At 41.3% G+C, this 23,639-nt stretch overlaps 2 protein-coding genes across 3 annotated transcripts in view; both read right to left on the reverse strand.

The window, feature by feature from the left end:
• Positions 1 to 23,639, reverse strand: part of LOC106094000 (BAI1-associated protein 3) — a 420,062-nt gene that overhangs the window by 145,982 nt on the left and 250,441 nt on the right. For both annotated transcript variants that reach the window (XR_009396576.1, XM_059360897.1), the window contains exons 10-11: positions 17,363 to 18,752; positions 17,039 to 17,285 (exon numbers count right to left, since the gene is read on the reverse strand). Coding sequence is in view for 1 of the 2 variants with exons in the window: in XM_059360897.1 (XP_059216880.1) it covers positions 17,039 to 17,285; positions 17,363 to 18,752 (1,637 nt within the window). In the remaining variant the exon portion in view is untranslated. The remainder of the gene's footprint in view (positions 1 to 17,038; positions 17,286 to 17,362; positions 18,753 to 23,639) is intronic.
• Positions 5,027 to 6,319, reverse strand: LOC106094001 (stress-activated protein kinase JNK). Its single transcript, XM_013261173.2, has one exon. It carries the CDS (start codon positions 6,268 to 6,270, stop codon positions 5,158 to 5,160), a length of 1,113 nt encoding a protein of 370 aa, XP_013116627.2. The 5' UTR covers positions 6,271 to 6,319; the 3' UTR covers positions 5,027 to 5,157.

Raw genomic sequence — 23,639 nt, forward strand, 5'->3', positions numbered from 1 at the left:
GGGAAGTAAATGTACCCATGGGTAATAAAAGTATTCTTCCCCAAAGGGAAGGGGTAATAAAAGTATCCTTCCACAAGGGAAAGGGTAGTAAAAGTAATCTTTCTAAAGGGAAAGGGTAAAAAAGTAGCATTTCCCAAGGAAAATGGTAAAAAGGTAGCCTTTCCCAATGGAAAGGATAACAAGAATACCCTTCCACAGGGGAAAGGGTAATAAGTTTATACTTCCCAAAGGGAACGGATAATACAAGTATCCTTACCCAAAAGAATGTGTTATAAAAATACCCTTCCCAAGGGAAAGGGTAATAAAAGTACCATTCCGCAAGAGATAATAAACGCTATCTTTCCCAAGGAAAGGTTACTAAATGTTTCTTTTCCAAAGGAAAAGGGTTATAAACGCACTCTTTCTCAAGGGAAAGGGCAACAAATACACCCTTTTCCATGGGAAAGGGTAATAAAAGTTCCCCTTCGCAAGGTAAAAGGTAAAAAACATACCCTTTCCCAAGGGAAAGGGTAATAAAAGCACACTTTTCTAAGAGAAAGGATAATAAACGTACCCTTTCCCCTGGGAAAGGGCAATAAATACAACCTTTCCCGAGGGAAAGGGTAATAAAAGTACCCTTTTGCAAGGGAAAGGGTAATAAAAGTACCCCTTCACAACGGAAAGGGTAATAAACGCACTCGTTCCCAAGGGAAAGTGTAATAATAGGGTAATAAACTAACCTTTTCCCAAGGAAAATGGTAAAAAAGTAGCATTTCCCAATGGAAAGGGTAACAAGAATACCCTTCCGCAGGGGAAAGGGTAATAAGTTTATACTTCCCAAAGGGAACGGGTAATACAAGTATACTTACCCAAAAGAATGTGTTATAAAAATACCCTTCCCAAGGGAAAGGGTATTAAAAGTACCATTCCGCAAAGAAAAGGGTAATAAAAGTACCCTTTCCCAAGGGAAGAGATAATAAACGCGATATTTCCCAAGGAAAGGTTAATAAATGTTTCTTTTCCAAAGGAAAAGGGTTATAAACGCACTCTTTCTCAAGGGAAAGGGCAACAAATACACCCTTTTCCATGGGAAAGGATAATAAAAGTTCCCCTTCGCAAGGGAAAAGGTAATAAACATACCCTTTCCCAAGGGAAAGGGTAATAAAAGCACACTTTCACAATGGAAAGGGTAATTAAAGTACCTTTCCAATAGCAAAGGGTAATAGAAGTACCCTTTCTCAGGGGAAAGGGTAAAGAAGTATCCTTCCCCAAGCGAGAGGGTAATAAACCAGACCTTTCCCAAGGGAAAGAAAGTAAAAGTAACCTTCCCTAAGGAAAACGGTAAAAAAGTACCTTTCTGCATGGAAAAGGATAATAAAAGTATCCTTCTACAAGGAAAAATGTAATCAAAGTACCCTTTCCCCATGGAAAGTGTAGTAAAAGTTCCCCTCCCCCAAGGGAAAGTGTAATAAAAGAACGCTTCCCAATGGAAAGAGTATCAAAAGTTCGTTACCGCAAGGGAATGCGTACTTACCGTTCCCTTCTCCAAGGGATAGAGTAATAAAAGAACCCTTCCACAAGAGAAAGGGCAACAAAAGTACCATTCCTTAAGGGAAAGGGTAATTAAAAACCCTTTCCCAAGAGATTGGGTAATATACATATCTTTCACTAAGTGCAAATGCAACAGGGACCCTTCCCCAATGAAAATGACAGCAAAAGTATCCTTTCCCAATGAAAAGAGTAGTAAGAGCACCGTTCCCCAATGGAAAGGGCAGTAAAAGTACCCTTCCCCAAGGAAAAGTGTAGTACCTTCCCCAAGCGAAAGGGTAATAGAAGTACCTTTGTCCAAGCGAAAGAGCAATAAAAGTATCCTTCCCCAAAGAAAAGGGTACTTAAAGCACCCTTCTCCACAGAAAATTACCCTCCCTTAAGGGAAAGGGTAAAAAACGCCCACTTTTCTAAGACAAAGGATAATAAACCCCTTCCCCTGGGAAAGGGCAATAAATACAACCTTTCCCGAGAGAAAGGGTAAGTAGAGTACCCTTTCGCAAGGGAAAGTGTAATAAAAGTACCCCTTCGCAAGGGAAAGGGTAATAAACGTACCCTTTCACAACGGAAAGGGTAATAAACGCACTCATTTCCAAGGGAAAGTGTAATAATAGGGTAATAAACTAACCTTTTATCAAGGGAAAGTTAACCTTCCCTACCCTTACCCAAGGGAAAGGGTAATAAACATATCCCTTCCCAAGGGAAAGAGTAATAAGCGTTTCTTTCCCAAGGGAAAGGGAATAAAAGTAGTAAAAGTACCCTTCCCCAATAAAATTAAAAATAACTTTCCCCAAGGAAAGGTGTAATAAAAGTACCTTCCCCAAGGGAAAGGGTAAAAGGGGCAATTTTTTCCAAGGGAAAGAGCAATAAAAGTATCCCTCCCCAAGGGAAAGGGTACTTAAAGCACCCTTCTCCAAAGAAAATTACGCTTCCCCAAGGGAAAGGGTATTAAACGCACCCTTTTCTTACACAAAGGATTAAAAACGTACCTTTTCCGAAAGGAAAGGGTAATAAACACACCCTTTCCCAAGTGAAAGGGTAATAAACGCAATTTTTCCCAAGGGAAAGGGTAATAAACGCACTCTTTCCAAGGAAAAGGGTAATAAACGTACCCTTTCCCAAGGGAAAGGTATCCTTCCCTAAGGGAAAAGATTATAAAAGTATCCTTTCCCAATGAAAAGGGTAGTAAAAGTAACCTTCCCTAAGAGAAAGGATAATAAAAGTACCCTTTCCCAAAAGAAAAGGGTAATAGACGTACCCTTTCTCAAAGGAAAGGGTAGAGAAGTATCTTTCCCCAAGAGAATGGGCAATAACCCTGCCTTCCCCAAGAAAAAAGGAAATAAAAGTACCCTTCCCTAAGGGAAACGGTAATAAAAGTATCTTTCTCCATGGAAAAGGATAATAAAAGTACCCTTCTACAAGAGAAAGTGTAATACAAGTACCCTTTACCGATGGAGTATAGTAAAAGTACGGAGGGTAATAAAAGTAGCCTTCTCCAGAGGAAAGGGTAATAGAAGTACACCTCCACAAGGGAAAGTGTAATAAAAGCATCCTTCCACTAGGGAAAGGGTAATAAGACTGCCCCTCCCTAAGGGAAACGCTAACAAGAGAAGCACCTTTTCCCAAGGGAAAGGATAATAAAAGTACTTTTTATAAAGGGAAAGGGTAAAAAAGTAGCCTATCCCAAGGGAAAGGGTTATTAAAGTAACCTTCCCAAGAGAAAGGATAATTATAGCATCCTTCTTCAAATGAAAGGGAAATTAAAGTTCCCTCCCCCAAGGGAACCATTAATAAAAGTAAACTTCCCAAGGAAAAGTGTAATAAAAGTACGCTTCCCCGAGGGAATGGGTAATAGGAGTAATATTTCGCAAGAAGGGTAGTAAAAGCACCTTTCCCTAAGGGAAAGGGTAACAAAAACACCCTTCCGCAAGGAAAAGGGTAATAAATTTATTCTTCCTAAGGGGAAAGACTTATAAAAAATTCTTTCCCAATGGAAAGGGTAATAAAAGTACCCTTTCTAAAGGGAAAGGGTAAAAAAGTAGTCTTTCCCAAGGAAAAGGGTAAAAAAGTACCTTTCCCCAAGGGAAAGGGTAACAAAAGTACCTTTCCCTAAGGGAAAGGGTAACAAAAACACCCTACCACAAGGGAAAGGGTAACAAAAACACCCTTCCGCAAGGAAAAGGGTAATAAATTTATTCTTCCTAAGGGGAAAGACTTATAAAAAATTCTTTCCCAATGGAAAGGGTAATAAAAGTACCCTTTCTAAAGGGAAAGGGTAAAAAAGTAGTCTTTCCCAAGGAAAAGGGTAAAAAAGTACCTTTCCCCAAGGGAAAGGGTAACAAAAGTACCTTTCCCTAAGGGAAAGGGTAACAAAAACACCCTACCACAAGGGAAAGGGTAACAAAAACACCCTTCCGCAAGGAAAAGGGTAATAAATTTATTATTCCCCAAGGGAAAGGCTTATAAAAAAACCTTTCTCAAAGGAAAGGGTAATAAAAGTACCCTTTCTAAAGGAAAAGGGCAAAAATGTAGCCTTTCCCAAGGAAAAGGGTAAAAAAACTAGCCTTTCCCAATGGAAAGGGTAACAAAAATACCCTTCCATAAGGGAAAGGGTAAGAAATGTAAACCTACCAAAGGGAAAGGGTAATAAAAGTATACTTACCCAAAAGAAAGGGATATAAAAATACCCTTCCCAAGGGAAAGGATTATAAAAGTATCCGCCCGCAAGTTGAAGAGGGACATTAAAGTACCTTCCCCCAAGGGAACGATTAATAAAAGTGCCCTTACCCAAGGGAAAGGGTAATAAAAGTACTCATCCCCAAGGGAAAGGGTAATGAAAGTACCCCTCCCCAAGGGATAGTGCAAAAAGCTACCGTTCTCCAAGGGAAACTTTAAAATATTACGATTAATTGAGGAACAGAGTAACAAAGGGAAAGGTTTTACTCCCATTCCCTACAATTCCCCTAGCCCAAGAGTAAAAAATCAATCATTATCTAAGAGAAAGGGTACAATAATTTGGCCTTGTCTGGTTTTGGTCAGGGTGTTGAAGATTTTGGATTTGGTGATGATGCGTCTATTTCAAATATCAAATAAAACCGTGCATCACTGTAATGATGAAGGGTGCCCTATGTGCAACGCAGGTCCATTCAAAAGTGTTTGAATTGTTGCCGGTTTACCATTGCGAAAATGTCATTTCATTGTGATTTTCCATGGATTACTCTTAGATTTAGATTTTATTTTCTAGAAAAAGTTGATGGCAAGACATTCACCAACATTTTTTTGTTTATAAAAATATCGAAAATGTGTATTATTGGGTTGCCCAAAAAGTAATTGCGGATTTTTCATATAGTCGGCGTTGACAAATTTTTTCACAGCTTGTGACTCTGTAATTGCATTCTTTTCTGTCAGTTATCAGCTGTTACTTTTAGCTTGCTTTAGAAAAAAAGTATATTTGATTAAAGTTCATTCTAAGTTTTATTAAAAATGCATTTACTTTCTTTTAAAAAATCCGCAATTACTTTTTGGGCAACCCAATATATAAAAATTTTTTATCATTCACATTTACATTCATATTTTTTTTTTTTTTTTTATTAGAGATCATTTGTTTAAAATTATTCCGGAAGCTTAGTTCTACCTTTGTGTTGATGACTCCATGACTTCGGCAAAAATCATTTCCTTCCACTCGTCCATAGTGTGTTCGGCCTCATCAAGACTATGATCATAGGTTTGAGGTTTGGGGCCATTGGCCTCTTCCTCCTCGTACCAAGTACTGATGTAGCTATGCCTAAGAGCCTCCTCGACGGATATGCGATTTTTCGGATCAATGGTTAGCATGCGGGCCAACAAATCTCTTGCCTCATCCGACTTCATTTGCTTCTCCTCATCGTAGACTTCCTCATTACGTTGAAAAAGAGCATCGGGAAATAAGCGATCTATGGGATAGCCCTCAACTCGGGCCAAACCTTCGACATATTGTCGAACACTTGGCATGAGGTCCTGAAAGAACTCCTTGGGGGGGGTGCCAATTTGTTCAATGATTTTATTCCATTGGTCAATGTGATCGTTGCCACGAAACAAAACACTGCCGCGTATCAACTCACCCATTATGCAGCCCACCGACCAGATATCAACATTCTCCTGATAACGCATGCCCAAAATAACCTCCGGAGCTCTGTAGTAGCGTGTGACCACATAGGGGGTCATCATGAGTTTGGGGCCACAATTGGTTCGGGCCAGGCCGAAATCCAGAATCTTTAGCTGACAATTGGCCTTGACCACAATGTTGGAGGGCTTCAAATCGCGATGTATAATCCCCGCCGAGTGTAAGTGGCGTATGCCACACAACATTTGGTAGATGAGATAGGACAGGCGATCATGATCCAGGCCCATATTGACAATGGCACACAAATTGGCATCCATGAGTTCCATAACCAGATAGACTTCCTCAAACTCGGGCAGGCTTTGATTTGGAGTGAACACATCGATGAGGCCAATGATATTTTTGTGATTGACCACCTTCATAAGCTTCAATTCGCGAAAGGCCCTCTTGGCATGAATGACATTTTGAAAGGGTTTGGCCAACTTTTTGATGGCCACATCTCTTTTGGTTCTGGCATCCAGTGCTGAGCAAACCACACCCTGGGCTCCAGTGCCAATAGGCATGAGATTCTGATAACGCAGAGGCACCGTAAAATTTGTGTCACCCACTTCCACTGTATAAAAATCCGAATTCGAAGAAGCCATTCTCTATTAGACTTCAAACTTTGCCTAGAGACGTTTGTTGTACGATTGAGGTTTTCAGCTTCGGATAAAGCATTACACCATCACGTTCTATTGTCTTAAGTAACGAGACGGTATTTTTATACGATAGCCTCAAACCACAGAGTGTGGTCAATTGTAAGTTTATAAATTTATTTATTTTTTTTTTCATCTCATACAAGTGTTTTGTGCTAGCTCGACAATGATCGAATACAAAGGCGTATGGCAGAAAGACAAATACTGCTGTCGATTTTGTGGAGTAATCTGTTAAAAATAGCATGTTTCAAAGGGTAAAAAACTATCCTCCTTAAGGGAAAGGGTAAAAAACTACCTTCCTTAAAGGAAAGAGTAAAAAATTACCTTCCCTAAGGGAAGGGGTAAAAAGTACCTTCCCGAAGGGAAAGGGAAAAACTATCTTTCCTTAGGGAAAGGGTAAAATACTACCTTCCTTAAGGGTAAAGGGTAAAAACTACCTTTTCAAAAAGAAAAGGTTAAAAACTACCTTCCCCAAGGCAAATGGTTAGAAGTACCTTCGTCAAGAGCAAGGGCAAAAATACCTTCCCTAAGGGAAAGGGTAAAAACTACCTTCTTTAAGGGAAAGGGCAAAAAAAAACCTTCCCTAAGGGAAAGGGTAAAAACTACCTTCTTTAAGGGAAAGGGCAAAAATACCTTCCCTAAGGGAAAGGGTAAGAACTACATTTCCTAAGGTAAAGGGTAAGAACTACCTCCCCTAAGGGTAAGGGTAAAAAACTATCTTCCCCAAAGGAAAGCTACCTTGCTAAAGGGAAAGGGTAAGAACTACCTTCCCTGAGGTAAAGGGTAAGAACTACCTTCCGCAAGGAAAGGGGTAAAACTACCTTCCCGAAGGGAAAGGACAAAAACTACCATCCCTAAGGGAAAGGGTAAGAACTACCTTCCATTTGGGAACGCTAAGAACTACCTTCCTTAAGGAAAAGGGTAAGAACTACTCTCCCTAAGGGAAAGGGTAAGAACTTCCTTCCCGAAGGGAAAGGGTAAGAACTTCCTTCTCAAAGGGAAAGGGTATGAACTACCCTAAGGGAAAGGGTAAAGACAACCTTTCTAAAGCGAAAGGTTAAAGAACTACCTAACATAGGGGAAATGGTAAACACTACCTTCCCAAAGGGTAAGGCTAAAACTACCTTCCCTAAGGAAAAGGGTAAAAACTACCTTCTTTAAGGGAAAGGGCAAAAACTACCTTTCCTACGGGAAAGGGTAGGAACTACCTTCCATGAGCGAACGCTACGAACTACCTTTCCAAAGGTAAAGGGTAAGAACTACCTTCCCTAAGGGAAAGGTTAAGAGCTTCCATCTCTAAGAGAAAAGGGTATGAACTACCTTCCCAAAGGGAAAGGGTAAAGACGACCTTTCTAAAGCGAAAGGTTAAAGAACTACCTAACATAGGGGAAATGGTAAACAATACCTGCCCAAAGGGTAGGGGAAGCTAAGGGAAAGGGTAGAACCACCTTCCCTAAGGGAAAGGGCAAAAACTACCTTCTTAATAGAAAGGGTAAGAGCTTCCTTCTCTAAGGAAAGGGTATGAACTACCTTTCCTAAGGGAAAGGGTAAAGACAACCTTTCTAAAGCGAACGGTTAAAGAACTACCTAACATAGGGGAAATGGTAAACAATACCTTCCCAAAGGGTAAGGGTAGAACTACCTTCCCAAAGGGAAAGGGTAGAACCACCTTCCCTAAGGGAAAGGCCAAAAACTTCCTTCTTTGAGGGAAAGGGCAAAAAATACCTTCCCTAAGGGAAAGGGTAAGAACTACCTTCCATGAGGGAACGCTAAGAACTACCCTCCCAAAGGGAAAGGGTAAGAACTACCTTTCCTAAGGTAAAGGGTAAGAACTACTTCCCCTAAGGGTAAGGGTAAAAAACTATCTTCCCCAAAGGAAAACTATCTTGCTAAAGGGAAAGGGTAAGAACTACCTTCCCTGAGGTAAAGGGTAAGAACTACCTTCCCTGAGGTAAAGGGTAAGAACTACCTTCCCTGAGGTAAAGGGTAAGAACTACCTTCCGCAAGGGAAGGGGTAAAACTACCTTCCCGAAGGGAAAGGACAAAAACTACCATCCCTAAGGGAAAGGGTAAGAACTACCTTCCATTGGGGAACGCTAAGAACTACCTTCCTTAAGGAAAAGGGTAAGAACTACTTTCCCTAAGGGAAAGGATAAGAACTACCTTCCCGAAGGGAAAGGATAAGAACTTTGTTCTCTAAGCGAAAGGGTATGAACTACCTTCCCTAAGAGAAAGGGTAAAGACAATCTTTCTAAAGCGAAAGGTTAAAGAACTACCTAACATAGGGGAAATGGTAAACAGTACCTTCCCAAAGGGTAAGGGTAAAACTACCTTCCCTCAGGGAAAGGGTAAAATCTGCCTTATTTAAGGGAAAGGGCAAAAAACTACCTTCCCTATGGGAAAGGGTAAAAACTGCCTTCTTTAAGGGAAAGGGCAAAAAACTACCTTCCCTAAGGGAAAGGGTAAGAACTACCTTCCCTAAGGGAAAGGGTAAAGACAACCTTTCTAAAGTGAAAGGTTAAAGAACTACCTAACATAGGGGCAATGGTAAACACTATCTTTCCAAAGGGTAAGGGTAAAACTACCTTCCGAAAGGTTAAGGGTAAAACTACCTTCCGAAAGGTTAAGGGTAAAACTACCTTCTCAAAGGGTAAAACTCTCTTCCTACTACTTCCTACAAAGGGTAAGGGTAAGAACTTCCCTTTCTAAGGGTAAGGGTAAAACTACCTTCCCTAAGGAAAGGGTAAAAACTACCTTCCCCAAGGGAAATGGTAAAAAAGAAATATCCTTAAGGTAAATGGTAAAGGGTAAGGGTAGAACTACCTTCCCAAAGGGAAAGGGTAAGAACTACCCTTCCTAAGGTAGAGGGTAAGAACTACTTTACCTAAGGGAAAGGGTAAGAACTACGTTTCCGAAGGGAAAGGGTAAGAACTTCCTTCTCTAAGGGTAAGGGTAAAACTACCTTCCCTAAGGAAAGGGTAAAAACTACCTTCCTCAAGGGAAAGGGTAAAAAACTACCTTCCCCAAGGGAAATGGTAAAAAAAGAAATATCCTTAAAGTAAATGGTAAAGGGAAAGGGTAAGAACTACCTTCCCGAAGGGAAAGGATAAGAACTTTCTTCTCTAAGGGAAAGGGTATCAACTACCTTCCCTAAGGGAAAGGGTAAAGACAACCGTTCTAAAGCGAAAGGTTAAAGAACTACCTAACATAGGGGCAATGGTAAACACTTCCTTTCCAAAGGGTAAGGGTAAAACTACCTACCGAAAGGGTAAGGGTAAATCTACCTTCCGAAAGGGTAAGGGTAAAACTATCTTCCCAAAGGGTAAGGGTAAAACTATCTTCCTACTACTTCCTACTACCTTCCCCAAGCGAAATGGTAAAAAAAAGAAATATCCTTAAGGTAAATGGTAAAAAAAACTACCTTCCCTAAGGGAAAGGGTAACAAAATTACCTTCCCTAAGGGAAAGGGTAAAAACCGATCTTTCTTAAAATAAGGGTTAAAAAACTACCTTCCCCTAGGGAAGGAGTTAAAAACTATCTTTCATAAGGGAAATGGTAAAAAACTTCCTTTCCCCATTAAAAAGGATAAAAACATCCTTTCCCTCAAGGGAAAGCTTCCAAAGCCTCACACTCTTGCACACATATTTAATATTGGGTTGCCCAAAAAGTAATTGCGGATTTTTTAAAAGAAAGTAAATGCATCTTTAATAAAACTTAGAATGAACTTTAATCAAATATACTTTTTTTCTAAAGCAAGCTAAAAGTAACAGCTGATAACTGACAGAAGAAAGAATGCAATTATAGAGTCACAAGCGGTGAAAAAATTTGTCAACGCCGACTATATGAAAAATCCGCAATTACTTGTTGGGCAACCCAATAGTTACATCAATCCTGTATAGTTGGGTGCATGCCGCAGATCGTACCGATGTCCATTCAACTTTCTCCTACTTTTAGACTCGTGTCGTAGAATCAAGGAGAAACTATCAGTCGTGGGAGCATCTTCCAATCAGCTTGTATAGACATCTGTAGAATTCCATAATGACGAAGGTTCTAAGTGCCTTCAGGGAATCCACCTACAGGTAGAGCTGTTTACCCCTTATCCTTTATCGCAATTGCGAGTCAGTGATACATAAAATACTCGACCGTCTCCAACTCATTCCCGTCACCACACGTCTAGCAAACGACCGCCTCTCCTACAGTGTGCAGGGTGACTGTGAAAGACCTGATTCTGTCAATCAGGATTCCTAACAGCAGTGCGAGGTTAAGCTTCCTAAGCTCCGGGAAAAGTTATGTCCCATAACGCAAAATACATGCTCACAGGGCCTTTGCCAACCTAAACCGCCAGCCCAAGACTCACTCGAGTGGTCATCGTTAAAGCGTCCACCCTACTAAGATGCTCGTACAGGGATAGTTCACTGATTTCGTACCCCGATCTATTTTAACAGTAAACAATTTCAGATTGATGGTCGCTTTTCGAAGAAACACCTTTCTTCTTCTAAGAAGAATCAAAGTTTACGCTGCTTACGAGATACGTCACCAGGTAAGAAGGCTCGGAGACACGAATCGAAGTTTACGTTGCTTACGGGTACGTCATCACTTAAGAAGACTCGGAGACACGAGAAGAATCAAGGTTTACGTTGCTTCCGGGAACGGCACCACGTAAGAAGGGTCAAAGACACGGTAAGTATAAGCACGGTATTGAGAAACACTTAGTCCAAAGTTGGCACTCTCTTTGCGCACTGGTTCACTGTTTTTCACCGGTTGGTTGTTGTTGTGGTAGCAGTTTCTTGTGTTCTATCTTTCGTCTGCTTATCTTGATTGAGTGTCAAAATCCAGAAACTCTGCGACTAAGATGGGATGCGTTCACAGGGATCTGGGTCTGAGTCGAGTGGGTCTGGCTGGGTAGATAAACAGGAGACGTGTATCGTGTGGTCCCTGGTCACAGTCGAGACATACATCTTGCACGTCGGCATCAATCCTTGCTCTGTAGGAGTTGAGGCGGCTGCATCTGCCGGAACGTAATTGCGCCAGAACTACTCTAGCATGACGGGAGAGGTCATTTTCTTCAGGCGCAATGGGAGGCGGTCAATCTCCACGGACTTCATTCACCCGGTAGCCATTTACCGCATCTTCTACCTGTCTGCATGAATGTTGTCTAGACCCGCTTGATCTAGGGATTCCCTCTCGTACCGCTGAATTTCAAAACTCTAGATCATGTAGAGCTTTAGGCTTCTGAGCGGTGGATATCTATCCACAAGGTGATGATTTGGATGGTCTCTGCGATAACAGCCCAAAAGTTTTGCTTAGACAGCATTTAGTTATGTCTTCGCACTGGTAGGATCTTTGTCTCCTTATGGAGGTGGTGCACATGAGAACTGAGGAGACAACCCGTCGCAGTACGGAGGGTGGCATTCTGACAGATGTGAATATTATTCTACTGCGTGTCGCAAAGCTGAGGGGACCACACTAGCGCTGCATAACTTCCCACAGACCGGCCAAATGCTTTGTACATGGTCTACAAGGTTTCTTTGCCTGTACCCCAAGTGCTGCCAGCAAGTGACCTGAAGACCTTGTTTCTACTTTTGACTTTGGCATGTGGGGAGAATGTGTAAGAGTTGTCAAATGTGACGCCAAGTATTTTGGGATACTTGATGGTCGGAATCGTTTCTCCATCGATCATCACAGTCAGCTCAGTATTCACCTCACGCGTATTTGTGGGGAACAATGTGGCTGAAAATTTGGTGGCAGATATCTTCAGATTTCTCGCAGCGAAATATGAGGCAAGTTCGTTGAGGAAGACGTTCAACCTATCGTAGATGTCAACCATGGATGGGGGGCCTGATGCCATGATCGTACAATCGTCCGAGTATGATACGATATCTATGCCGTCTGGAGGAGATAGAATGGAGGATTGGTTAAACCGTGCCGGAGATATCACCCCACCTTGGGGAACTCCCTGTTTCACTCTACGGTGCTTCGACTTCTTATCCCTATATTCCACAAATGACTGGCGACCACACAAGTAATTCGCTACCCTGGGGTTCAGGCCCCGCTGGAGGGACGTGTTGGCGATGTCCTCAAATAGTTTGGCAAGGCTGATCGAATGCCTTCAAGAGGTCCAGTGCCACGAGGACGATCTTAGCACATGGCCTAGGCTGATTGAAGCCACGGCAAATGTGTGCGGTGATGGCATGCAAAGCTGTTGTTGTGCTATGCAGTCTTCGAAATCCATGTTGATGATCGGCGAATGGAAATTCTCCTACGAGGCTCGGGAGGAGTAATGCCACAAGCGTCTTTGCTACTGGTGAGAGAAGGGCGATCGGTCTGTACGACTCCCCCAAACTCGGGTATTTTCCAGGCTTCAGTAGTGGGATCACTCTGCCCATTTTCCAGACATCGGAATCTATAAGAGTGTTCAAAGACAGGTTGAGCACAGTCGAAAGGTACTCAACTCCAGGTAAATCCAGATTCTTCAACATCAATGTAGAGATTCCGTCGGGGCCCAACGCCTTGGATGATTTGGCGCCACGGATGACATTCGTAACTTCGCCCACGGTAAACTGTGATGGCTGTCCATCGGCTCGGAGAGCATGGCTCTCCTCCTTGCCCTCTAACTCTTGGGATGCACATCCAATTGACGGTTGAACAAGCTGGCGCATCTCTTCGAATCAGTCACGGTTATGTGGACAAAAGTGACTGCCATTCTGTCTACTTGGGTTCGAGAAAGACTTACCAGCAGACCACAGCTTGCCTAAGTTAAATTGCTCCAAGTGTTCCAGCCACAAATTCCGCTTAAGTTCGTTGACTACCCTGTTTATTTTCAGATTCAGCTCGCTGATTCTGGGGTTAGTTGGGTCCATACAACGAATTCCATCACGCTTGTCTGCGAGTACCACTGCCTGCGCCGGGAAATTGGGCCGCACTTGAGGTATTCAACCGGCTGGTATAAAGCGAGCGGCTGTTGCGTTAATGATGTCTCGGAATTTCCTCTTGGCCACTAGCAAATCCGAGGGTGGTGCCAATTCACTGAAGCGGCGATTGGTATTCGCTCTGAAGCCAGCCTAATCTGCCTTCTTCTGAATGATTAACGTCCGGTGTTCAGAGGTTATGGAGTCGGAGTGTCGGTCGATGGCAAGAATAATGGAGAGGTGGTCTGACCTCAAAGATATGACCGCTTGCCAGGATACGTCACTCAGTAAATGTCTGGAGAGCTGCTCTCGTGGGGGCTTCCTCATTCACCGTGCAAAACGTGGAGCTTTCAATCTGCTCAGCCAAAGCTATGCCACGCGAGCGGGTACTGCGTTAATGATGTCTCGGAATTTCCTCTCGGCCACTAGCATATCTGAGGGAGGTGGCTGTGCACTGAAGCGGCGATTGGTATACTAACTGAAGCTAGCCCAATCGGCCTTCTTCTGAATGATAAACGTCCGGTGCTCAGAGGTTATGAAGTCGGAGTGTCGGTCGATGGCGAGAATACTGGAGAGGTGGTCTGACCTCAAAGATATGACCGCTTGCCACGATACTTCACTCAGAAGATCAGGGGATGCCATGGAAATGTCTGGCGATCTGCTGCACCTCCTTCTAATCCTAGTGGGGGCATCCTCATTCACAGTGCAAAATGTGGAGCCTTCAATCTGCTCTGCCATGGTGGCCGTTACCTAGGGGAGAATGCCCCCAGAACCAGACGATTATGGCCAGATAGCAACCCACTTATGTCGGCGTTGTAAGCTTGGCCATTAATTGGGACACAGCTACCAACCGGCGGGAAGGACACGTTGTATAGCTCTATCTTGGCAGTACCGGACCTCACTGCTATCCTCATGCACTCCATGTAGGGGTCACTAGCGCCAGGCGCAGACGAGATGGGTCCACATTGCACGGAATGATGTATCACAAAGGCCAATCCCCCACCTCCATACCTTTGGCGATCCTTACGTAGCACATTGCATCCGTGACAACTGTGCAAGCTGCAGGTGTTGGTCAACTTTGTCTCCTGGATCGCTGCGACCAATTTATTCTTCTGACTCATGAATTCCACAATCTCATCGATCTTGCCACGGAGACCGTTGCAGTTTAGTTGCAAAAATTATACATTTCCCGGCACAGGCCTGGCAATATTGGGCCTGGGATGCTGCTGTTGCGTATATTGCCGCACGGGAGAGGTCGTGGGGTCATATAGTCCGACGACGAGGACCCAGAAGGCGACGACGACGACGCTTGTGTTTCGCTGCTTACTATGTTCGCACAGCACCTTGCAACATATCCAGTGTGACTATACTCCCGTAGTAAAGTTAGGCCTGAGCAATATCGGAAATGTACCCACTCCATGCACAGGGTTACACCTCACCGACACCGACCGATGATGTAGGCGGTTCTGGCAAACCGAACAGAACCAGGGTCCGGGAGTCTTTTCAATTCCGGCACGCACCAGAAGCGTTCGGAGAAGACTCTTCGGGATGTGTCTCTCCCATGACGAAAAAAAGGCGAACACGTACACTGAAGCGGCAGCTCTTGTGGATGAGGGTTCCATCGGGTCCATCCGGTGAGTACAACCGGCTGCCATGGGAGTATAACCCGGTTGGTTATACTCACTTGCTTGCTGTTGTTATACCTCCTGACCGACTTACTTGCTGGATGACTTGCTGCTCCTTGACCGACTGATCTCGTTTCGTCATACTCATCGCCTTTTATAGTCAACCAACTCACCACCGCAGCCACTCCAACTCGCTCTGTAACCAGCAATGTATCTGCCTGTGTGATGCTGTTTGACGCCACCAGCACAAACCATTGATGATTGTTGTTATCACCCAACGGTATGTTGTTTTCGAACTATTTTTCCAAAAGTTGTAACCAACTCCGCAACACTCAACGTGTGTTTCGGTAGCAAAACAAACATCACGGCAACTTGCTGTGATGTTTGTTGGTACCATCATACGGGATCTTGTTTTCGAACTATTTTGCACAAAAGTTGTAAACAAATATGAGGTAGGGAATTTAATTTGGTATACGACGAGGGTCGGTGACTAAGGCAGGGAAATTTAACTGACTTCCGTATCTCACAGAGACAAATTTACCCCCATTAAGGGGAGGTCCCTCAAAAACGCCCATCCTCTTCTGCTGAAAAGTCCAGCTAAGTCTTTTGCACCAAGCCCGTATCCGCTCGCCAATCCAAAAGACCGAACTGAGCACATGTCCGTTAAGGAGTTTTATTAAGTGGGCAAGTTAAGGCGTAAGGACGGCTTTCCTCCAACAGTTTATCCAAACACTTTTCATTTGAGTCAAATATTGTTCTTGTACGTATACATGTCCTTTGGGGAAGTTTTGAGATGCAAAGACGCTGAAGCACTTGGTGCCGACGACTCTTACTCTAACTACAGTTCTTATATGTGTTTTATGTAAGTATTTGGGGTGGGGCTTCCCCCTCAAACTTTAACATCCCAATCGTGATTTTGAAACTGTAAGAGTGCTAGGTTGCCTAAGTCGGTTAACACAGATATAGCAAGCACACACCATTCAGTATACTCGTCCGATCGCTCTACATGTCCCTTTAGTGGATATTCGGGATAGGGCGTCCCCCTCATTTATTTGAAGCCCAAATATATATAACAAATTCGTGTGTTACTGAAAGAGTAACAAAGATAAAGCGCAGATTCTGGGATCGGCCTTATGTTAGCTTGGCGAAAGGAAGGCTGCCCTCCAATAATTTACCAAATACTTTTCATCTGAGTAACATTTTGACCCTACCGATGTTTTGGCATGGAAAGCTGCTTAGACACTTGGCGGGGAATTTAAATAACAAATCCTTTCGCTACTCCGAAGTACCTATCATTTGAGTCGCATATTGTTCCAATCGGCCTATATGTCCGTTTGGCGGTTGTATCGAGTGGGGCGTTCCCCTCATTTAATTCACAAATTTTAATATCCGATTCGCGATTTTGGGACCGCAGAGTGTAAAAAAGATTATCTTAATCCGATATTTTCCATATCGGTATACATGGCCGATCGGTCTACATGTCCCTTTGGTGGGTATTTGGGGTGGGACCTTCCCCCCTATTTTTATTTGATTCCCAAATTTGAATATCAGATTCATGTAAACAAATTTTTTCCTATCTCTATACATGTTCTTTGAGGGTGTTTTGAAGTAGGAAGGCGCTTAGACAGTTGGTATCGAATTAAAATAGCAGACTTTTACTCTATTCCGAAGTACCTTTTGTTTGAGTCGCATATTGTTCCGATCGGTCTAAGAGTATATGGCCATTTGGCGGGTTTACAGGGTAGAGCGTTCTCCTCATTTATTTGACCGCAAATTTGAATATAAGACTCCTGTTGTTGGACTGGGTAAGGGTACAAACAAAAGTTGCTTAAATCTGCATACATGTCCTTTGGGGTTATTTTGGGATGGGACGGCGCTAAGACACTACCTTTCGCATTAAAATAGGAGACTCTTACTCTACTTCGAAGTTCCTTGAATTTTCGTCGCATATTGTTCCGATCGGTCTATATGCCCGTTTTGGGGTAATTGGGGTCGGGCGTTCCCCTCTTTTATTTCACCAAAAACTAGAATACCAAAATCGTGTTTTTGAAAATCGGAATCTTAAATCGGTTCGGATCCTTAATTCAGTTCTCAGCACGTGAGCTTAGGCTAAAATTTGCAAAACCTACTCCTACAGTCTCTTCAAGAGACACATATACGATTGAAGTTTTTGACACTACTTACCTTTGTCAGTTTGCTGTATGAGCGGCAACTCGATTTGTTTCAGACCATGGAAATTTTCCACGCTGGTACCATAGTCGGCTACGCCGGGTATATTGCCCAAAGCCAAAAATGCCTCACCACCAAAGTCATTGGCTGTGATCACATCATGATCCATGACTGTGAAACAGATCATAGCACCCTCGACGAGACATTGTTCCAATGTCACCGAAAATTCAAAACATTCATCAAAAATGGGATTAAGGGTTTTCTGCAAAGAGAAGAGAGGGTAAAAAAAGGCAACATTTAATCATAAGACTATTGTCTGAACCCCTTCCCACTACTCACCTTATGTACATTGGTTTGCTGCTCCATGCAATGGCCAAAGATGCGCCTCGGCAACAGTTCTATGATTACAAATGGATCACTGAAACCATTTGGATCCAATGGCACTATATCGCGGCCATGCAAAACCTCTACACACAATGAATCATGATTGAGATAGGCCCGCACCGCCAAAGATCCATAGGGACTGGGCAAGGTGGCCATGTATTGTTCCCGCAAACGACTGATGTGATACATATCGATGAGACGCCACGTTTCTGTCTTGTGAAATTGCAAACGTTGCTCAATGTGCCAAAAGTCTTCAGAGTGCAAATACTCCAAGGCCAAACCCTGTCCCTCGGCATGAAAGAAGTCCACCAAGAGTTGCAAAGCCTCATACAGGCGTTTGTGAAAGTTGGAGGGCTTCTCCGAATCATCGCCAGTCTCCATTTGTCGTGACATCTCTCCCAGTACGGTTTTCCATACAAAACGCAAAGCGCGATTGAAATTCTTGGGTAATAAAGCACTATTCAGAGCACCCAAATGGGAGTCCATGTATTCCAGCAGCGGCACTATGGCCTGATTAGCTGGCAGCGAGTCAGGCGACCAAGCCAAATGGAAAACTGCCTTCTGCAAGGACATTTGCATGAGCGGGGCCAGTTTTGAGAGTATTCTCTCACATCTGCTCTCCATGTGAGCCAAGCTGGTCTCCAGCAAATTATCAGCACCCTCGTCCATGGGATTATCCTCCGAGCGAAAATCGGATAAAGTAAAGCGAACATATTCCAAATTGTTCACTGTTACACACATATCATCGGAACAGCGAAAGGGTCCTTGCACCTCATAATAGCCACTATCGGCCAGGGCGGTGTGTATCAAATCGCAGTAATGCATGGCCGTTGAACATACCACATCGATGAGTTGAGCCTCCAGCATTATACCCGAATCGTCATCGGGCCAGCACATGGTTTTCCAAAATTCCTTAATGTTTACCAAGGTGGAAGCCGTGTCCACCGAAGAGGAGCTATAGCGCACCACACGTTCTCCTTCACAGATGGAATCGAGTCGTATGGCCGCTCGTATACGTTGCAAGGCCTTGGCCTTACTCACCATCATCCAACGCTCAAAGGTGGGTATAAACCATTCGTGACATTGTGCCAGGGCCAGGGGTTTCTCAGGCGGTTGCGGCTGCACCGATAGGAAACGTTTTAATTGACAGAACTCCTGCAGGGCCAGAAACAGTTCAAAGGGTTTGATATCAATTGACTCTGTATCACCTTCGAGCACAGTGTAATGGGCGAGATTGGGATGTATGCCGGGCACTTGACCCGCCTCCATGCGATGATAGACCTCTTCGCCGATTAAGGCATCAAATTGTTTGTAAACTATGCTAAAGTATTGTATACCACTGGTGCTGTAAAAAGAAATAAAAAGAAAAAAATTGTGAACGTGGAACGAAATGGCCAATGATGATAAGTTTTAAATGGAAGTAGAATGTTGGGGGCTTGTGGGATTTTGTAGTGAACCAGAGTCGCAGATATCTCAACGAGATGACTGAAGAGTACAAAATTCATCTGCCCTGGGTGCCAGGCCACAGAGATATTCCAGGGACTGGCAGAGCAGATGTGCTTATGAGACTGGGAACTTCTTTACACATTCCAGGAGAACTGAGGGGCTTTTCAAAGCGATCAGGATGATTCAACGTTAGGAACTAGAAATCATCTTCCTTCTCCTGTTACTGTGGTATCACAATGGGCGAAAACGTCTACGTGAGTCTGATGGCAATTTGCCACTTAAAACTAACCTAAACTGTCTTTAAAGAAAATTTCACTGAAATTTTGTCTTCGGAGAAAATTTTACTAAAAATTTCAGCGAATACTGTCCAAGGACAAAATTATAGCGAATTTTCTGAAATATTTTTTATGAAATCATTTTCAAGATTTTTTTAGGCTATTGCTATGGCTCAGAGCTTTGCCTGCGTGACCGTACACTTGTCCGTCAGTCCTTACAACACACCGATGTTTATGTCTCGGAGTAAACTTCTAATCCAGTTCCTGACTCTATCTTGAAGTCATCTGAGAAACCGAGTCTCCTTCAGTGCAAACACAACATTCGCGTCGCACTCTTCCCTCCCGTTAAATCGTATCCTTCCTCGAATCGGTCTCGAAGAAAGGTCGTCTGAGACCCTTTTAAGTCTTGTAACGACAAGTTTGCCTCTGGTTGCTAGGGTACAGCTCAACGGGGACAGGGTCTGTCAGAAAAATTTATTTGTGTCAGTGAGAGAGAGAAAAGGCTGGCTATGTAAGTTTTGATATATTTTATTGAGCAAGTATTACTTATCCTAGGTGGTATAGGGGCAGGCTTAAGTCCAAGGCGAAAATCTAAGAAAAAATGATCGTTAGATGCTGCGGGTAAGTTACCGTGGTCTTCCTGTTCCAGTTCCGGTGACCCAGTTCCACGACCAGGACGTGGGTCGTGGAACTGGGTCACCGGGACGAGGTCATATATAAATCGCACAGATGCGTCTTCACGCGCGGCTCCTATGTCAGAGGACAAGGGCGAAGGGCTGGCTATGTTAATCACTGAAACGAGATTTACTCACGGCGTGCGCATTGCACTAAATCATCGGGATGCAATGGTAGACAGATGACGTTGTCTTAGTTTTCGAGTTAAGCGACTGCTATGTCAGAGGGACAAGAACGGAGAGGGAAGGAGAGGGAGAGGACAAGGACAAGGACGGAAAGGAAAGAGAAGGAGAGAGAGAGGGAAGGAGAGGTTGTGCTAACCACCGAGACGTGATTCGCTCATGGCGAGAGTACGACTCTAAGTCAAGGGGTGGCGGTCGTTAGCACATGGCGTGGTTGCGGATTCTACGACTAAGCGGTTCTTATGTCAGAGGAATAAAGGCGAAGGCCAGCTATGTTAATTACCTTGACGGGATTCTTTTACGGTTTTTCTTTAGTGAAAATTTCAGTGAAATTTTTTTTTAGAGAAAATTTGAATGAAATTTTTTCTTTAGAGAAAATTTCACTGAAATTTTTTCTTTAGAGAAAATTTCACTGAAATTTTTTCTTTAGAGAAAATTTCACTGAAATTTTTTCTCTAGAGAAAATTTTACTGAAATCTTTTCTTTAGAGAAAATTTTGCTGAAATTTTTTTTTAGAGAAAATTTCGCTGAAATTTTTTCTATAGAGAAAATTTCACTGAAATTTTTTCTATAGAGAAAATTTCCCTGAAATTGTTTCTTTAGAGAAAATTTCGCTGAAAGTTTTTCTTTAGAGAAAATTTCACTGAAATTTTTTCTCTAGAGAAAATTTTACTGAAATTTTTCCTTTAGAGAAAATTTCACTGAAATTTTTCTTTAGAGAAAATCTCACTGAAATTTTTTCTTTAGAGAAAATTTCAGTGAAATTCTGTCTTTAGAGAAAACTTCACTGAAATTTTTTCTTTAGAGAAAATTTCAGTGAAATTCTGTCTTTAGAGAAAACTTCACTGAAATTTTTTCTTTAGAGATAATTTCACTGAAATTTTTTCTTTAGAGAAAATTTCACTGACATTTTTTCTTTAGAGAAAATTTCACTGAAATTTTTTCGTTAGAGAAAATTTCACTGAAATTTTTTCTTTAGAGAAAATTTCACTGAAATTTTTTCTTTAGAGAAAATTTCACTGAAATTTTTTCTTTAGAGAAAATTTCACTGAAATTTTGTCTTTAGAGAAAATTTCACTGAAATTTTGTCTTTAGAGAAAATTTCACTGAAATTTTGTCTTTAGAGAAAATTTCACTGAAATTTTTTCTTTAGAGAAAATTTCACTGAAATTTTTTCTTTAGAGAAAATTTCACTGAAATTTTTTCTTTAGAGAAAATTTCACTGAAATTTTTTCTTTAGAGAAAATTTCACTGAAATTTTTTCTTTAGAGAAAATTTCACTGAAATCTTTTCTTTAGAGAAAATTTCACTGCAATTTTTCCTTTAGAGGAAATTTCACTGAAATTTTTTCTTTAGAGAAAATTTCACTGAAATTTTTTCTTTAGAGAAAATTTCACTGAAATTTTTTCTTTAGAGTAAATTTCACTGAAATTTTTTCTTTAGAGAAAATTTCCCTGAAATTTTTCTTTTAGAGAAAATTTCCTTGACATTTTTTCTTTAGAGAAAATTTCACAGAAATTTTGTCTTTGGAGAAAATTTCACTGAAATTTTTTCTTTAGAGAAAATTTTACTGAAATTTTTTCTTTAGAGAAAATTTCACTGAAATTTTTTCTTTAGAGAAAATTTCACTGAAATTTTTTCTTTAGAGAAAATTTCACTGAAATTTTTTCTTTAGAGAAAATTTCACTGAAATTTTTTCTTTAGAGAAAATTTCACTAAAATTCTGTCTTTAGAGAAAATTTCCCTGAAATGTTGTCTTTAGAGAAAATTTCACCGAAATTTTTTCTTTAGAGAAAATTTCACCGAAATTTTTTCTTTAGACAAAATTTCACTGAAATCTTTTCTTTAGACAAAATTTCACTGAAATCTTTTCTTTAGAGAAAATTTCACTGCAATTTTTTCTTTAGAGAAAATTTTGCTGAAATTTTTTCTTTAGAGAAAATTTCACTGAAATTTTTTCTTTAGAGAAAATTTCACTGAAATTTTTTCTTTAGAGAAAATTTCACTGAAATTTGTTCTTTAGAGAAAATTTCACTGAATTTTTTTTTTGGAGAAAATTTCACTGAAATTTTTTTTTGGAGAAAATTTCATTAAAAAATTTTTTTTGAGAAAATTTCACTGATTTTTTTTGCTTCTTAACCTTTCGATTGCTTATAAACTCATTTGGTTAGTTTCCCTTTCTCGTTTTAGGATTTGAGTTCTAGTTTGTTTTGCTTCCTTTAAACGTAAGGAAATCCTACCACATTTTATCTGATGAGTTATTTATGCAAAGCCTAGGTAGAACATCTCAAGGATGCCAGAATTAAACATTTGCCCACATCTAGCAAATAATTATCTACGCTGTCCAACATTTTCTGCTATGTGGTTTTCACAATTAGAAATGGGGAAATTGCCTTATTTCCAAGTTTCCACCACAAACTTGAAAAAACATTCCACAGTTGCCTTTTACGGGTTTTTGGCCAAATGTAATGCGGTTATGAATTGTCCATTTTTTTCCCCCTTCGAAACTTTGTCCGAATGTTGGCAGTGCAGTAGTTGGACTCCCTTGACTGGCTGCAGGGTAGGGCTAAATGGATAGTTGGGTAAACATTTGAGAAAGTAAATGAAAACTTTTGTGTTTTTCTTTGGGCGAGGCGAGTAAGACAGGCAAACAAACAAACAGACCAAACCAAAAACACTGATAGTGATAGTTTTTACAAGGACTTGGAAGGATGGGGAAATTCTGGTTCCTTTGGAAGCCCTTAAGCTATTTTCAAATATCTGCATGTGAAGGTTGATGGTTGCGGAAAAACAATGAAAACTTTATTGATTTAAATACCTAAGGGGAGGGAGGCTGGTAAGAGCAGCACTACAGAACCCTTCCAACAAAAACTTGTCTCTCATAGAGAAACTGTTGTTGCCTTTTGTTGTTGTTATTGTCGATTTAAGAAGATCCAGAGTTTGTAGTTATTTAGTTTTAAATCCCTTTTTCATAACTTGAAGTTATTCTGACATCCATATCATTGACTTGGGTATTTATTATCTCTGCTTGGAACTAATTTTTGTTATCGAATATCCGTGAAGTTTTGCTGTCATAGGCATAAAGTTGCTGCTCTAGGCTTCTCAACTATGGCATGATAGCCAAGAATATCTTCCCTCTGCTATACAAATACATTTTTATACCCAGAGCCGAGTTGCAGGAGGGGATTCGAGTATTCCCGTTCAATGACAAAAGGGAAATTTCATCTAAAGACAAAGTTTAAGGGAAATTTTAGTAAATTTCTTCTACGACAAGATGTGAGTGAACTTTTTTCAAATGCAAAATGTTGGTGAAATTTTCCCTAAAATCGGTGAAATATGGTCTGCGGGGAAAATTTTCTCTAATGACAGAAAAAATATCTTTGAAATTTTCCCAAAAGAAAAAATTTCTGTAAAATTTTCCCAAAAGAAAAAATTTCTGTAAAATTTTCCGAAAGAAAAAATTTCTGTAAAATTTTCCGAAAGGAAAAATTTGTGTGAAATTTTCCCAGTGAAAAAAATTCTGAGAAATTTTCCGAAAAAAAAAATTTTGTGTGAAATTTTCCGAAAGAAAAAATTTGTGTGAAATTTTCCCAGCGAAAAAATTTCTGTGAAATTTTTAATAGAAATAAAATTTTAGAGATATTTCCTCTAAAG

This window comes from Stomoxys calcitrans, chromosome 1 (genome assembly GCF_963082655.1).
Source record: "Stomoxys calcitrans chromosome 1, idStoCalc2.1, whole genome shotgun sequence".
NCBI lineage: Eukaryota > Metazoa > Arthropoda > Insecta > Diptera > Muscidae > Stomoxys > Stomoxys calcitrans.

Bases quoted from the DNA above. Each gene is read 5' to 3' on its own strand.
- LOC106094001 (XM_013261173.2), bottom strand. From the start codon at position 6,270: ATGGCTTCTTCGAATTCGGATTTTTATACAGTGGAAGTGGGTGACACA.